Below are 16,733 nucleotides of genomic sequence, written 5' to 3' on the forward strand. Positions count from 1 at the left end.
AAGTCAACGTCGCACATCCATCATTCATTTCAATATTTATGTCTTTTTACCATGAAAAATATTCATCCTCTTCTGTAAAATTGGACGTAAAATGCATATTCCAACAATGTTTTAGGAATTTTGCATCATGACTAGTTGAAATACAGTTTTAATGTTAAAAATTAGATTGATATAATATATTTATAAATTTTAATACTTTTATGTGGATTCACATAATAAATATTATGTAGAAGAACCATTTTACTAAGTTCTTTGGCCATATTCACAAAAATAATATTTGACTTATATAATAACTACACACACTGTATACTCTTCTAAGAATAAACTATGCATATTAAACATATAAGATATTTTATAAAATGAACATCATGAATGAAATACATGTTTCACTTTTTTTTTTTAGATTTCAATAAAATATTTATAAAAGCAAATACGCCTTTTAAAAATGCATATTAAATATAAAATTTAAATAGTTTAATATTTTTTAAAGAGATGCGCAGTTATTGGGAGAATTTACTAAACCTATAAATTATCTATACTTTTTTATTAAGTCTTTGGAAATAAAGTTAGTGTGTAACATATCACATCTAAAAAACACAACATTAATGAAGACAAATTTGGAAAAATAGGTTTTCTAATCTTCAAAAATATCTCGATGAACACTTAGATTTAAATTTTTTGCAACAGAAAGGAAAAACATTTTTGATAAGAAAATATTGAAATCTTGGCATTCACAGGGCTTGTGATCCCCATTGGCTGGTTTGAGTGGTCACTTTACACACTGTTTAACATTCACCATTCTGCCTATATTTAAACATCTACATTTCCTCAACTCTTCCATCTGCTGACTTTTGTGGAGTAAAAGAGCTGAAACCTGTATAGATGTAAGTGAGATTCATCTCGCTTAATTATTTCACCTACTAGGCGATGCCTGAAAATACTTCTCTTAATTTTTGTACTTTTACGAGTAGTTAGTTTAATCAATAATATTTTAAGTGTGGCTAAATGTTTGTAGAAAGGCTGGATTTCACTTTCTATGGAGTTATATTCCCTTCTCAAAAATGTTTTTCCCTCTCTGTTGCAATAAACTTAGATCTAAATAACTTCTTAGAGAGTGAAATCCAGCCTACCTACAAACATTTGAACATACTTAATACTTATATTTCAACCATTATTAGAAACCAAAATGCTTATATTTCAGAATATTTGTCTACTTTGTAAGCATTTTTTATCGATACATAAGGAATTCCGAGCTCAAAATCATTTCGAGGCCAGTACTTCAACATGGGAGTTTGCTCCGGCCTCTCTTCTTGTACAGTAAAATAAGAAAAAAGAACCAGCGCTGTGTAACCAGCTATGAAAATAAGGACATGCCAAAATCCATGGAGATAGGGAAAGTTTAGCGAGGACCAGGTTTCGCAAAATAACCGATCATTTATCCAACAAATGACAGCTAGAACCCAAACTGCGGTACATCTGATTCCAAGTCTATACACTCGTACACAGTTCACCCTGGAAATAATAAATCTAAATGTTATTTTTTAAATTAAAATAATAAGTAGAGTAACAAATTACATATAATTAATAATAAATAAAGAACAATAAATGTGATGTAATGGTTAGCGCATTTGCCTACCATGCAAGAGGTCTAGGGTTCGATTCCCGACAGGGTCAATACGAAATATTTATTAAATAAAGGTGTTTTCACACTAAAATATTTTAAAGTCCCTGGACTGGTACTTGAAGCGTAAAACTGATCATCTTACCTTTATATAAAAAAATGATCAAGATATGCTGCGATTGGTGCACCATTGCAGTGCCCTATGCATTATTAGGTGCGGGTAGGGAATGATGATGATGATGAAAATTTTAGGGAAGGAAATATGGAGGTCTAGGCATTTACTGGGCTCATGACCTGTCATTGCCTTTTTATTTGCTAAAGGAATAACCTGCTAAGCTTCTATTTTAAAAACCTGTCAGTGGGTGTCCAGAGAGGATATGGAAGGAAGTTATGAAAAATACACCACAGCGCCTAGACCAATTGAGAAAAAACCTCTCTTGGATTTTTTTTCTGCGCCTGTTTAAATGGCCACTTTACACAATGTGTAACGTTCACCATTTTGACTATGTTTATACATCCATATTTCTTCAACTCTTTCATCTGCTGAATTTAGTCAAGTTAAAGAGCTAAAAACCTTTATTGTTGTGAAGAGATTCATCTGATAGAAATATCTCACATACTAAGTAACGCCTAAAAACAATTCGTCGTGATCATAAAACAACGACGGATGTGCGAAAAATGCAATATTAACTTTCTATTATATTTGATCTTGAAACGGTTACATAAAGGCTTTATATTCTAGGTTCGAAAAAAAATATATATATAACTAACCTAAATATCTAATTATATACTGTTGTAGTTATCAAATTGTGACATAAAGCAAAAAAAAACAAATTAACCGCTCTCATGTAAAGTTAAAGAAAATCACGTGCGTCGTTGTTCTACAATCATGACAAATGTTTACACTTCTTGGACCAGTTGGTTTAATTATAATATTGTAATAAGTTCATCCTACACTCAAAGCCACACTCAAATAACCTATAATAGATAATTTACTATGAGGAATTAATCTGCATGCAAATATAAAAACCATGCCGATTTGCAAGTAAAAAATATTGAAAAGCCTATTCGGCACAAAAAATTACATATTAATGCATAGTTTTTTTTTTAATCCATTGTTTTGGCGCATCTCTCATTTTCTATTTCACAAGACCATTATTTTTTTGTAGACTATACCACACCAAAAAGTATATAAAAATAAACTACACAATAGATTTAATAATATTATCGTGTTAAATTCAATAAGATTAAAATGAGGAAAATGATATTTTTTGAGTCAAATAATGTTAAGAAGTTTTCATATATAATAAAAATATGTTCTTAAATATAAATATATAATGAACGTTATTTTATTAAAATGATTAAAATACTTTAAGCAAAGATACGAGGGCAGATTGATAATGAAGCTGCCTAGCGCTAGATGGCAGCACAAACAAAAAAAGATTTATTTTTTCCAAATTGCAATCTGTCAAACGGCAGCCGTTAAAATGTCACCCAATTTCATCGATTGGTTTATTTGTTGTAGTCGTTTGAAGTAAACAACTTTTGTGTTTCTAGAAAAATGGAAAAAAGCGAATTTCATCCAGTGATTAAACACTATTATTTGAAGGGGAAAACGGCGAAAGAGACAAAAGAAAAGCTCGATAAACATTACACGGTGAGTCTGCTCCGCCAGATTACATGGTAAAATATTGGATTGCTGAATTTAAACGCGGCCGAACAAGCACTGCAACAATACCATCAACAGGAAGGCCAAAACAGGTGGTTACTGAAGAAAATATCAAGAAAATCCTCGATATAGTTATGAATGATCGCCAAGTGAAGTTGCGTGAGATTTTTGAAATGGCAAACATCTCATATGAACGTGTGTTCAACATTTTTCATGAACCTTTGCATATTTGCTTTGAAAAAGCTATCGGCAAGATGGGTGCCGCGTTTGCTCAGTGTCGAACAAAAACGAGTTCGAGAGACCACTTCACAGCAGTGTTTGGACATGATAAAGCGTAATCTCCGCGGCGGCCTCCGTGGTGTAGTGATCAAGACGCTTGACTCACAGACGGAAGGTTCCGGGTTCGATTCCCGGTGAGAACACAAAAATTAAATGTGATTTTTCTCAAGCCTGGGTGTTCTGTGATGTAATTCACCGCTGTAATTGGGCCTCCTGGCCTGTTGTGGTGCAAAAATAAATAAATAAAATAAATAAATAAATCCTGTTGATTTTTGGCGTCAATTAATAACTATTGATGAAACGTGGGTGCACCACTATACACCTAAAATCAATCAAAACAATGGGTGGAAGCTGGTGGAAGTGCTCCGAAGAAGGCAAAGGCAGTGAAATCGGCCGGCAAGGTTATGGCCACTGTATTTAGGGATGCGCTCGGAATATTGCTCATCGATTATCTTGAAAAAGGATCCACAATCACACGAAAGTATTATCGTGCATTATTGGATCAATTGAATAATGCAATCAAGGAAAAACGACTACATTTAAAGAAGAAAAAAGTGCTCTTTCTTCAAGACAACTCACTGGTTCACACGGCATTAGATACAATGCTAAAATTACGTGAAATACACTTCGAATTGGTTGATCATCCACCTTATAGTCTAGATTTAGCTTCTAGTGACTTTTTCCTGTTTCCAAACTTGAAAAATTGGCTCGCAGGAAAAAGATTCAGCTCAAACGAAGAAGTGATTACCGAAACTAACGTGTATTTTGAGAGGTTTCTGAAATCGTATTATTCAGATGGTATAAAAAAGTTGGAATATCGTCTTACTAAGTGTGTCAAAGTAAAAGGAGACTATGTTGAGAAATAAATGGTTTTTGAAAAAAAAAGTTTTTTTCTTACTTAGGTAGCTTCATTTTCAATTCGCCCTCGTAAATAATAAGCCAATTATTATAATTGAAAAGTAAAAATCACCTTGATGTTTATAGTAAATTTATCTACAGGTTGTTCAGTTTTGATATGTTAACAAGTTCCATTTGAAAGTGAATAAATGGCCATACTTTTCAAAACAATTATTAGTAATTAAATTAACTTCATTCAAGTGAAAATACCTGCGAAGCTCCTCGCACAGGTAGATTATCGCCGGGAGTGCCAGAGTCATGAGAGCAAATGCGTTTGCAGCAGGATGCATCACCAAGAAACCAGTGGACAGTATTGAGATTAATACTGAAATCGCAGCTAAAAATCGTCTGAAACAATCAATTTATTGCACTGGGAATATATGGTGCTAGATGCTAGAAGAGAAAGACGAGAGAAAAGTAAATTGACAAATAAATATGAGAACCTTTTTTTTTTTATTGGGAAGTAATGCTTTTTATATTCTATTAAAAATAAAATAAGAAACTATAAACGAGTTGATAAATATCAAACGCAGGTTTGTCCACAACGATCCACCAGTGTCCATGTGGACCTACTAGCTTCTGAATTGAAACAGAGTTTTTTGACAGTGTTTTATTGTAAAAATGAGGATATGTTTTAATTTGAACAGTACTGAAATGTTTTTTTTTCTCTACATTTGTAGAAATATAAAAAAAAAATTGGGTGGACATACTGGCGTTTGATATTTATTAACTCAAACATACTAAATATTTACCTATCTCTTCGACAAAACTGTGGGAAGTATCGTTTGGGTAAGAACATTGTAAAAGCTGCCATACAAACCCAAAGTATCGCAAGCTCGTCTAATAGTTGTCCTGAAAAACGAAAAATCAGAAATTAAATTATCCTAATCTGATTTTTTTTTGCTATTTTAATGTTTTGTCACTTCTAACTCCATAAAAACTTTCAATTAAATAAGTGAGCATCTTATTGAACAGTGTATCTTTTTATGTACACTGTTTTTTTTATTTGCTTTAGGGATTTAATTATTTAATATTTTGAAAATATGGCTTTGACATTTTAGTGTATATTCAGATTTATTCACTTTAGAGGCCACTCAATAACAATCTTCAGAATTTAAATAACACAGTGAACGAAATACACTGTAGTATACCACAATGCTAAAGAGGCCAAAATACAGTAGTAAATTGCAGCACAGAACACCCAAATTAAAGAAAAAATAACATATTATTATTGTGATCTCACTGGGAATCAAACCCCTTTCATTACACAACGGAGGCAGCCAGCTATAAAACTAACGAAGTCTAAAATAGTTCAAAAGGCCTTGCAATAGAAAGAAAACTTACCAACTAAACTTAACGTAGCATGGAAGTAGGCTGAGCTAATACCGACTACCATCAGAAGCACCCATAGTAAGTTTATAGCAGGATTCACAAACTTTGCATAGCCACGAAACAGATGGATCAAAACGGGTGGTAAAAGTAAAAATAGAATATTGCTTATCTGTAAAAGAATTGAACAAAAGTAAGTTATAAGACTCATAAACAAACAGAAAAATACAACACAGGAAAAATGATTGATAAAGCCTCTTCATAAATTATTATTGTTATGACTATATTTAGTAGATGATTGAGTTATTAATTTTATTATATACTTTGAATTCTCATAATGTATTTTATTCACCTTTTTATAAGATTAAATTAATAAAATTATTGAAATTTTCATAAATATGACATAAATTTAGTAAAAATACAATATTAACAAAGTACATGAGTATGTCTTTTTTTTAGTTAGTCGTTAATCACGTGTATTCTAAGTACTTAAGTGTATAGAAAAAAATCAGCAATTTAAAAAAAATATATTTGGGTAACATATGAACGTCCTAAATCAGCTTTTACATAAAATAAAAAAGGATATTTATTTAAGTTCCGGGATTTATTTCTCGTGATATTTTGAACATTTCAATTTGAGATTAACTATCCGTATAGAACTAACAGTTCAATCATCAGATTAATCAAAAAAATAATTCTAAGAAAACCAAACTTTTGCACATAAGATCACCGAACTATAAAATTCAAACAACACCGTCAATTTTATCACATAACTATGTATGTATCCACAGTGATTTTGTGCAACCGTGCATGTGTGAAAATATTGAAAATATTGAGCAGTGTGTTTATTTAGGTTTAACAATAGATTGTAATTTTAAATGGGATGTACATATAAGAAAATTGCAATAAGTAATAGAGTGTATATATTAAAATATTATGTCCCTGTTAATACTTTACAATTTTTTTGTTTATCTCTCTCTGAATCAATTATACGATACACTATAATTTCCTGGGGGTTATCAAGTGAAACTAATTTTAATTTTATTCAAACTTTGCAAAATTCTATGATCAAATTGCTACTACATTAAGATGTATACCGCCAGACACAATATTTCAAAATCATTGATGTATAAATCTGTAAATAAATTATCAGTTAGGGCTCTACTTTGGTAAAACTTAATTTGTCAGCATGCGTCGCACTCCGAGTATAAACACAAGTTGGTACATGATTACAACACCAGGTTTACTAGTATGGAAGGGCTAGCTGTTCTAAGATATTGCAATAAATATGGCAAAAAGACACTCCAATACAGTATACCTAAAATATTCAACATGTTACCAAAAAATATTACAAATACTGAGTTAAATACAGGAGTGAGACGTATGCTCAAATTATGGTTAGTCGAAAAAGTTTTTTGTATTAGTGATAGCTTTAAATTTTTGATAATGTAATAAAATATGATATATATGTAATCAGCAGGACTTTAATTTAAGATTTTTGAAAAATAAACAAAAAAAAGAAGTAATATGGCTTCTGTTTGAACAATGCAAAGTTATGTTTCTAATGTTTGACCCTTAAGTGCAGTTAAAGTAATTTATTTGAAATACAATCATGGTACGGTTGATATATTTACTATTTCTGAAATGTTTGTTTAATGTCCAGAAAAGGAAAATGGTTTTTGACTTGCTGATTAAGGATGTCAAATCACAAAATAATGGCAAGGAACAAAGACAATGGTGGGCAGGTTTTGATCTCAAAATTTAATAAAATTTACCTTACCGTATTAACAAATTCAGCAATTACTGGAGAAATCGAGTAATTCTGCTCACACCAGTCAACAGGCGAGCTGCCCCTTTGGAGATGAGTCCACGTCATGTTTATTTAATATAATTAATCGAGAATATAAATTAAACGAGGAAACGACTAAATGAAATTCATTTTAATTAGATTTATCTATATCAATCTAAAAGCAAGGGCGGATACCCGCTCTGGGGGCCAGATTACTTGTTGCACAATTTCTATAGTAATAATCTTTGTTTTGTTTTTTTATGACGTAGAACAATGCGGTGTCTCCTTGTGTTTATTTATTTGACAAGTGAAAAACCTTGCCATGCGTAATCAATCAGCTGGAAAAATTGTTAACCGCATAAAAAAACCTTCTGTGTAAGTACTACGCTACTTTTTTCATCTTTCTTATCATACTTCTTCTTTGACCATTCGGTATAAAAATTAAAAAATGTTTTCGGGCGTTGCTTAGTATGTGAGTAAAAAAAACATGACACTAGCTAGAACACCCCAGCAGCGAGGTGAATTAAGCCACAAAAAGAAGAGGTAGTTTATAGGTGAAATAATGAAAAAGTTCAATAGTTTAAAAAAAAAACATTTGTCAACTCATTGCGACACAAAGACGGCGAATCGCCGGTTTGTCTTTGAAGTGATTTAAAAAAAAAAACTGAATGCCAATAACTTTATTCATAAAAATGACATAAATAAGTATATTTGGTTACTGATTTCATATTAAATTTAATATAATTATAAATATAATCATAATTTATTTTACATTATTTATTACAAAATATTAATTTAGTCTTAATGTTATTGTAATAAAAAAATGTGCCAAAATAAAATAGTGTATTGTATGAACACATTATGTCACTTTTATTAGTGGTGCAATCATAAAATTCAGAATAGTCCAGAAGGAGCGTAGAATCATATTTGAATACATCGGACTGTGTCCATAAATCCCTCCACTATGCCCCACTTTCGCCGCGCGCATTCGTGCGTTATGTTGCACAGTGGGGAAAAATATATTTAAAACACAAATGTAAGGTTAAAAAAAAAGCAATCTGTTAATTTCTCTAAAATTTTATTGTGCACGCGGAAATATTGATTGACACAACAGAGTAGATAAGTAAAGGGTCATTTAATAAAAGTAATTGAATTATTGAACTTTAAACTTAAAATATAAAACAAATTTCATTTTACATAAAACGGATATTTTATATCATGTGAAATAATATTTGATGTTTTAAAGATAATGTCGGTCAAATGTCCACCACAGAGTTGTTTAATCCGAGGTCCAATTTCATTAGTTTTCTCATTAGATGAGCAAAGTAAGGTAAAAAAATTTACCACCCTGGCAACACTAACGAAATGTTCATTATGATTCTTCGACAATCTGACAGATGGAAAAATAATTCACTTTTTAAGTAATGCATTTGCTACCTACACATTAATTTGCTAATTACAATGAAATGTGATCCCATCCTGTTTCTTTAAGATCCTAGCAGTATTTTTACACTTTAAAAGGACACAACACGGGATAGTTTAATTCAAATCAGGAGTTGCGTACTGAGCGACATCTACAAAGAAACTAATGATCGATGAGTGGATCAAGCCAAATAGGTAAAATGTGTGTACTATTTGTTCTATTGGTCTATATAAATTGTTTATGTTTTTTATGATTATTTTAGTTTTTTCATTGTTTATTATGTTAATGATAATTAGGTTAATTGGATTAATTAGGTTTTTTTGTTGTTATTATTATGTTAACTTTGTTAAATAGCTAATTTAAGGCATGTTTCACATTTTGTAAAATGTTTTCCTCGGCACGGGACACCCAATAAGGGAACATAATTCTGTATAAAAAAAGAATACAAACAATGTAAAAGTATAAATAAATGGGTCAAAACGAAAACCTACTCATTTATGAGTAGTTTAGTCATCTTCTGTTTGATGTGCGTATGCGGTTTCTGGACTATTCTTAATTATATGGGTGAACGGGTTAATAGATTATTAAACTAAGCCAAAATATTTTCTTTTTTTTGTGTAAAATTTTACTTCGTGTGTGACGTCTAAAATTTAGGTTCTGAAGAAGAGAAGAGAATTTTAGGTTCTGCTGATTCTTCAGTTAACTTACCGTAAACCGAAAACATATCACAACTCTCTTATCATTGGTTGATTCGGAAGAACAAGTGACGTCATGCTAATTAGTTCGTTTTCATTAAAATCTTTTTTTTTTCATACATTTTCAAGAAACTTCGCCGTACAATTTAATGCTCTAATTTTTTCATTTCCAATTTCCGTAGGGCTGAACATCATCATTCAGTCAAATGAGTCTCATCCACATAATAAAGGTTTCAGTCCTTTAATTTCACCATAAATGAAAGTGGAAGAATAGAATAAATATGGGTGTTGGTATTGGTAGAATGATGAATATTACAATGTGTAAGGTGGACATTTAAATCAGCGAATGATAGTTTATACGTTTTGTAAATGCTTTTTTTTATATCTCTGTTGTAATATGTTAGTATCTAATAATTAGATTGTGATGAGCTGTTAGTTCCTTTGAATGAAAACCCATTGTCATTATAAAACTGAACTGATTTATTCATGGCTTTAAAAATAACTCGCGGATGTATATTGTGGGTACTAAGATGTACATTGTGGGTACTAAGATGTACTGTAATATTTTTTACAGTCTCCTCTACACCCACTTGTATTTTTTATTACTACTGCAACGATTTGCTATTGTGAAAAAAGGATAATGAGGTTACGTGTTGAAAAATAAATTATCTTCTTAAACACACGCAACATAATAAAATAGGTTTTAGAAAATCTGCTTATTATTGTCCCAAGTACCTACTACCTACTACTAAAGTTCAGAGGTTGGCAACATTGCTTCCGTTTTTTCAGTGAAGAACTTCAGCCCGACGGGAAATTGGATGCAAAAAATGTTTTAAAATTAAACTATTCAATTTACATGTCAAAGTTTCTTGAAAATGTACGAATTAAAAATAAAAAAAACAAACAACGAGATTTCCGGTTTGTAACTGTCAACGGACTAATCGGCAAAACTGACCGAGAAGAACCGGAAGAGAACTTAAGACGTTAAACGCGGATTAATTTCAGAAATACAAAACTTTAAAAAATCGTAGCGCTGATAATACGTTATTTGAAAAAAAATGTCTTAGTTTAATAGTCTATTAACAAAAACATGTTTTTTTAAAACCACTGAACTGCCTCATTTTTTATATTCCAGGGATGGTATTTTGAATCTTCTCTACCCCCTAGACCTAGACCATTGATCCCCAACCAGTGGTCTACAAGAGCTAAATATGATCCACGAAATTTAGATCCAAGGAAAAATTTCAGAAGAAATCCATAAAGAGCTCATTGAATTCCAAAATTACAGGAAGTGTTAGGGCGCATTTGAATCTGATTCTCTTGAGCTTTAGATTGACACAGTTTATTTTTCTTGAACCTTGTAGTCCTCGATAACAAATGAAGGTCGAAAACCTCGGGAGAGTAGTTTATTTGTCAGTTTTTATTTTTTGCACGAGACTACACTTTTTTTTATTATTATTATTTATTTTATTTAGTTCTATGATTAACATAGTCTAATATATATTTACATCTATACTTATTCTAAAATTATTTATCACTATTATACACTTAATATCCTAATTTATAATATTCACTGTTTCATATGTACATTTTCATTAATTATATTCACTATTTACACTATATATTACCTAATATTTTTTACATATATACTTTTTACATTTAATTTTAAATATATTTACATTTATTTCATTTTTTATGCTTTCTGGCATTTCCTCAAATAATTGTATTCCCTTGTACATAAGGCAGTTCTGGGACATTGCTTTTGATTTCTTTTCCAGTCTTATATTGTTGATCCTCTTGTTGCATAGTTATGAAAGAACTCATTATTTTTTAGTTTATTTTGACAATATCTCGGAACTATTCCTTTAATAATTTTGTTTATTTCATTAGCAACATTGAATTTGATTCTTTGATCCATTGTCATGATATCTATAAGTTGAATCATTTTCTTAACTTTTGTTCGTCTCCCACATCTTAATATTATCCTCATCGCTTTGTTTTGTATTATTTGGAGTCTCTTTAGATCTCCGTCATTGCTCAAATATAAAATACTTTGATTAAACGTCAAATGATGTACAAAATTGTTTCAAAAAACCGAAACCTTATTAAGTGTTTTGAGTAATGCGTGAGGTCGCAATAATATTTTAAGTGAAAATCATAATATTATTAATATTTAAAGCCAATGCTTTGTGATCAAAGATTTTACTAAATGTTTTTAAATATTTGTATATAACCACTTACCGACTTTTGTGTGTCTACCGGTTTCGAGTAGTACCCGTCTCTTTGTCAGGACTCCAATCAAACCAACATGCAAAACCCAGTATTCATCTTAACCATAGTTGTTGCACACAAATATAAAATCAACACGACATGTATTTTAATAAGCACATGCATTGATTAGGACAAACATGCACTGATTAGGTTATGAAAAGATTGTATGTTGAGGGAGAAATAGTTGAAAAAAGAGGAAAGGGTGAAGGGAGGGGCGTGAGTTTAATAATTGGTGTCCTGACGAAGAGACGGATAAGCATATAAAATGAATTAAGTGGTTATATACTAATATTCAATAACATTTAGGAAAATCATCATGTTTGGTTTCCCGTGTTCGTATTTATTTGACGTTTAATTATCAGTGTGGCCATATATGAAGCAAAGTGTAGTCGCATGTAAAAAATAAAAATCCACAAATTAGGGTTAAATAACTCTCCAGGGGGTAGAGAATATTCAGAATGCTATTCAGGTGCTATTCAGGCTGATAAAGAATTCTAGAGTTATGTGTGAAATAGAACCGGAACCCTGACAAGTGTTTTCGACTTTAGGGGCAGCTCTCTGATTAAAAACCTGTAAAAAAATTGAGTGGATATATATCCGCCTCGTAGTATAGTGGTTGGCGCGTTCGCCTACCAACCTTGAGTCGTAAATTCGATTGCTTGCAGGGTGAACTTGAACACCTAATGCGTAAAACTGTGCGAATATGGAAGTGATGATGATGATGATTTTATATTAAATGCTTTATTTGCTGTCAAAATAGCGCCATTTCCTACTCGCGTTTGTTTTTCACTACTTTGGTTGAATATACAGTTATATTATGTAATAAGTACATATATAATTTTGTTACGAGGTCATAGAACGGGCATTCATTTGCCTATTTGGGACCCCAATTTTATTCCATGTAAAAAAAGATAATTACTACCGATTTAAAAAATGGTTGACGGGCCCCGGTATAGTGTTAAGTATTAATAATATTATTGTCGAGGTTATTCTAAGAAATATGCGATGTTTAGACATCTTCTCCTTAATATAATTAATATTCGAAAAAAACGCTTACGATACGATAATCGATAAATATGGTAATTTGGAGAACAGGTTTAGAAAATAGAATTATAGGTATAACCCTTACCTAATTTATGGAGAACAGAAAATATATACTGTAATGAGCCATAATAGTTCATGATAATTTAACTAACACGTAATAAAAAGCCAAAATAAGTAACAAGTAATTAAAATAAAAATTCATAATAAAAGAAACATAAGATCGGTAAACTGAGAAAATAAGAATATCCTCTTACGTTTTTTTTACACTGAGCATACCTTTAGTTGATTTTATTTTTTCCATTTACTTATTTATCAATAATGGGTCTTACTCATTAAATTGGTATAAAAATACGCCTAGGTATAGTGGTAGAATACGGATGGTAATATCATCCTTATTATAGTAGTATAACTATGCGTACCTGTATACCGGATTTATAAACAAGGCCCTACAAGTTATTATTACATTTTTCTGATATTTTATATTTGTATATATTATATTTGTATATATTATATTTTTTTATTTTATTTATTTATATAATAAAAAAAGTTACAACATGTTAACAAAAATAAATACATAATAAAGCAAAAGTACAGAAACAAACGTACCACACCAAAAAAGAATCAACCTCTTGTGCTTGCTGAGGGATAAATTATAAATATTTATATGTACTTGTATATTTTTTAACTTTGTCTTTTCAAATTCTTTTTTAACATTCTTTCTTTTATGTTTCAACATCAGTTTTTCTAAATATTCAGCGAGAAAGTTCGGTGTTTTTTTTTATTTTTATTATTTTTCAATAGACGTTTTGTATCGTATTATCAGCACTATGATTTTCTTAAGTTTTGTAATTTTGAAACATGTGCGACGTCACTAGTTCTCTTCTCTGAGTTCGCGTAAACCGTAAATCTATCACAATACTTTATTATCGATTGGTTCGGAAGAACAAGCGACGTCGTTCAAAGTAGTTTTTTTTTACACACATTTTCAAGAAACTTCACCGTACTGAACTACCTCATTGTTACCATTTTATTAAATATGTTTGGTTATTACAGAATGTTATGTTTCTTTTTTATAGGTATTTTCAGTGTGTCAACTCTATTTTTTCTTTATTTTTTATTTTTTTAATCATATTTAATATTGTAATTTATTTTATAATATAATATGTAATAATTTTTTTTAACAACGATAGTGAGTTTATTTAAAATAAAACACTTTGTAAATTTACCACAATTTACCATTTTTATTTATTAGGTGTTCACGGATGTTCCATTTAACAACCATGGTAAGAAATTGTTATCACGTCGTTTATTAGCACGTCGATAGTTATTTGTGATTGAGCTAATGTGTTGTCTTTGGCGAAAACAATTATCAACATACTTAATTCATAAAGTAAATCTGAATTATATATGCAACCACCAATCAGTTATAATAAGTGAACATTCAAATTAATTCCTCCTCTTCCACAATGATTGGTGGCCCAGCATCCTAGAAAGAAGTAAGAAGTCGGCTGAGAAAAGGCAGGGTCGAACACTTTCTTCTGCACCCTCTCTACCATCAAATATGTATTCAATCGGGTTGTGGTCCTGTGGCTAGTGTCTCGGACTCACGGACCAAAGGTCCGTGGTTTGAATCCCACTCTACCCCAACTCGATTTCATTTTCTAATAGTGAGTTATTTACAACTCGTTAAAAATGGCCCTCAAAATTAAATATTTGGGTAAATCATAAGAACGCAAATTTTTATTTTATTAAAAAAAAATATCTAGGCCCCTGTTACAATGGAAAGTTAACAGAGTTATTGTTACGGACGTCAAACGGAAAGCGGCCCTTGTAGGGACCGCCCCTGCGCTATATTAAAATGTTTAGACTTAGGGATCTCGGTATGTGTTAGAAATGAGCTGCCCCTCCAATAAAGACTAGTATTTGTCACTTTCGGGGGTGGCCTTTTCCATACCGAGACATTTAGAATAGGCATTTAGTTACAAATTAGTTTTAAGTATATTTTTGAATGTGCATCGTTTCGCGCTGCGTTGCCGCCGCAAGAATGTCGTGAGAACTGGAGGGGGTAGTGCCTATATACGTGGAGGGAGGGAGACGGATGGAGCGGGCGTGCGGCCTTCTCTATCGCTCTCTCTCTCTCCGCGCGGCATACGACGGCTAGACCCGCTCGGCGGGGTGAATGGTGGGGCACGTAGCGCGAACGGTATATAACGTGTACAAATGAAAATAAATGACACTTCTTCTCTGACGTTTGGCTTTTACTCATCTCTACTCGCTTCTCCCCGACCCGGCTTTCTACTCGATCTTCTTCACTTCGCTTGACACCTTCGCTTCACCCTGGACTTGGATTTTGGACTTCTCTCCCTACGGATTCCTGACCACGGCGAACCGGCAACTTCAACCTGAAATAAGAGGCCCTTCTGAGGACATCTCCGGCCCTGACGAGTTAGACAAGATCGCCTAGCCTCCGCTGCCTTACAACCAGTGGATCGGGACGTGTGCGTTAGTGACTGCAGCGGAACCACAACACGACGCCGGTAGCGCGTTAGCTACATTGTTGGTCCTTCGAGAAATCCGGATCTGCTGTCGTCACACGAGTGATCATCTACCTGATGCCTGCTTCTCTTCGGTCTGGAAGAAACGCCGCCATGCAGGAAGGACGCGCCGAATCCGACTCCGGTTCATCGACTTCGGCCCAGACGACAACGGAATCTACCGCCCACTCAAGAGAGATGCGAGCCATGCAGCAGCGACTGATGCAGGACATGACGGCCGGGATGGTTGAGATGTTCAAGGAAATGAGATCTCAGCTCCCGCTCATGTTGGCCGCTACTACAACCCCAGAGAAGACCACGACGCCCGCCGGAGCGAGCGCCGCGGCGGCGGCGCCTACCTGTGCACACCTTGGGTCGTTGGAAACGACCCAACCCGGGCCTGCGTACTTGGAGGAAGCCGCTGAGCCACGACCGAACGTAGCAAGCCCTGCGGACCACGCTACATTGGACCCGACGACACTCGGCTCCATGGATTCGGAGACAAGACGACTCACCGGCGAGTGGGTTGACAACCAGAACAGTGCTTCATACCCCACAGTTGACAGGATGGCCGCAGCATTCGTGAGGGCACTGAAGGACGGTGATTCGACTGGAGTGACGTCGCAGCCACGAAGTGATGACCCAAGGATGACGTCATTCATCGCGAGGCAGACTGGTGCGAGAGACCTGCCGCAGTTCTCCGGGGATCCGCTAGAGTGGCGGATTTTTAAATCGCAGTTCAACCAGTCTACGGAGATGTGTGCATTATCCAATGCAGAAAACATCATACGGCTGCAGAGATCACTCACAGGACGGGCCAGACAGACTGTATCGGCCCTACTCGTGGACCCGGGCAGGGTTCCCGAGATCATGAAGATGTTGGAATCCGCGTTCGGACACCCTGAGCTCGTCGTGGAGACGGTCTTGGAACGGGTGCGGAGGATTCCGAAGCTGCCAGACAACGCGTCCGCGGAAGCCGTGACGGATTACGCCGTCGCAGTGAGGAACGTCGTCGCGACCGTCGAAGGATTCGACGGTGAACACCTTTCTTCGCCGAAGCTTCTCTGGGAAATGGTAGGGAAGCTTCCCTACACGCACCGATGGATGTGGATTACGTCGCGCATCGGGACGAAGAGAAAAGCGAAGTTAAGTGAATTAGCCGACTGGCTAAAGGACGTGACA

The 16,733-nt window shown here is 33.6% G+C and overlaps 1 protein-coding gene across 1 annotated transcript; it reads right to left on the bottom strand.

The window, feature by feature from the left end:
* Positions 1 to 553: 553 nt before the first annotated feature.
* Positions 554 to 7,895, bottom strand: bwa (alkaline ceramidase). Its single transcript, XM_088238203.1, has 5 exons — positions 7,576 to 7,895; positions 5,811 to 5,967; positions 5,219 to 5,318; positions 4,677 to 4,814; positions 554 to 1,512 (listed from the first exon to the last, which is right to left on the bottom strand). The coding sequence occupies exons 1-5, from the start codon at positions 7,669 to 7,671 to the stop codon at positions 1,191 to 1,193; spliced, it is 813 nt and encodes a 270-aa protein (XP_088094329.1). The 5' UTR covers positions 7,672 to 7,895; the 3' UTR covers positions 554 to 1,190.
* Positions 7,896 to 16,733: the final 8,838 nt, after the last annotated feature.

This window comes from Micrasema longulum, unplaced genomic scaffold, assembly GCF_059751315.1.
Source record: "Micrasema longulum isolate JH-2025_06_02 unplaced genomic scaffold, ASM5975131v1 h1tg001835l, whole genome shotgun sequence".
In the NCBI taxonomy this organism is placed as follows: domain Eukaryota; kingdom Metazoa; phylum Arthropoda; class Insecta; order Trichoptera; family Brachycentridae; genus Micrasema; species Micrasema longulum.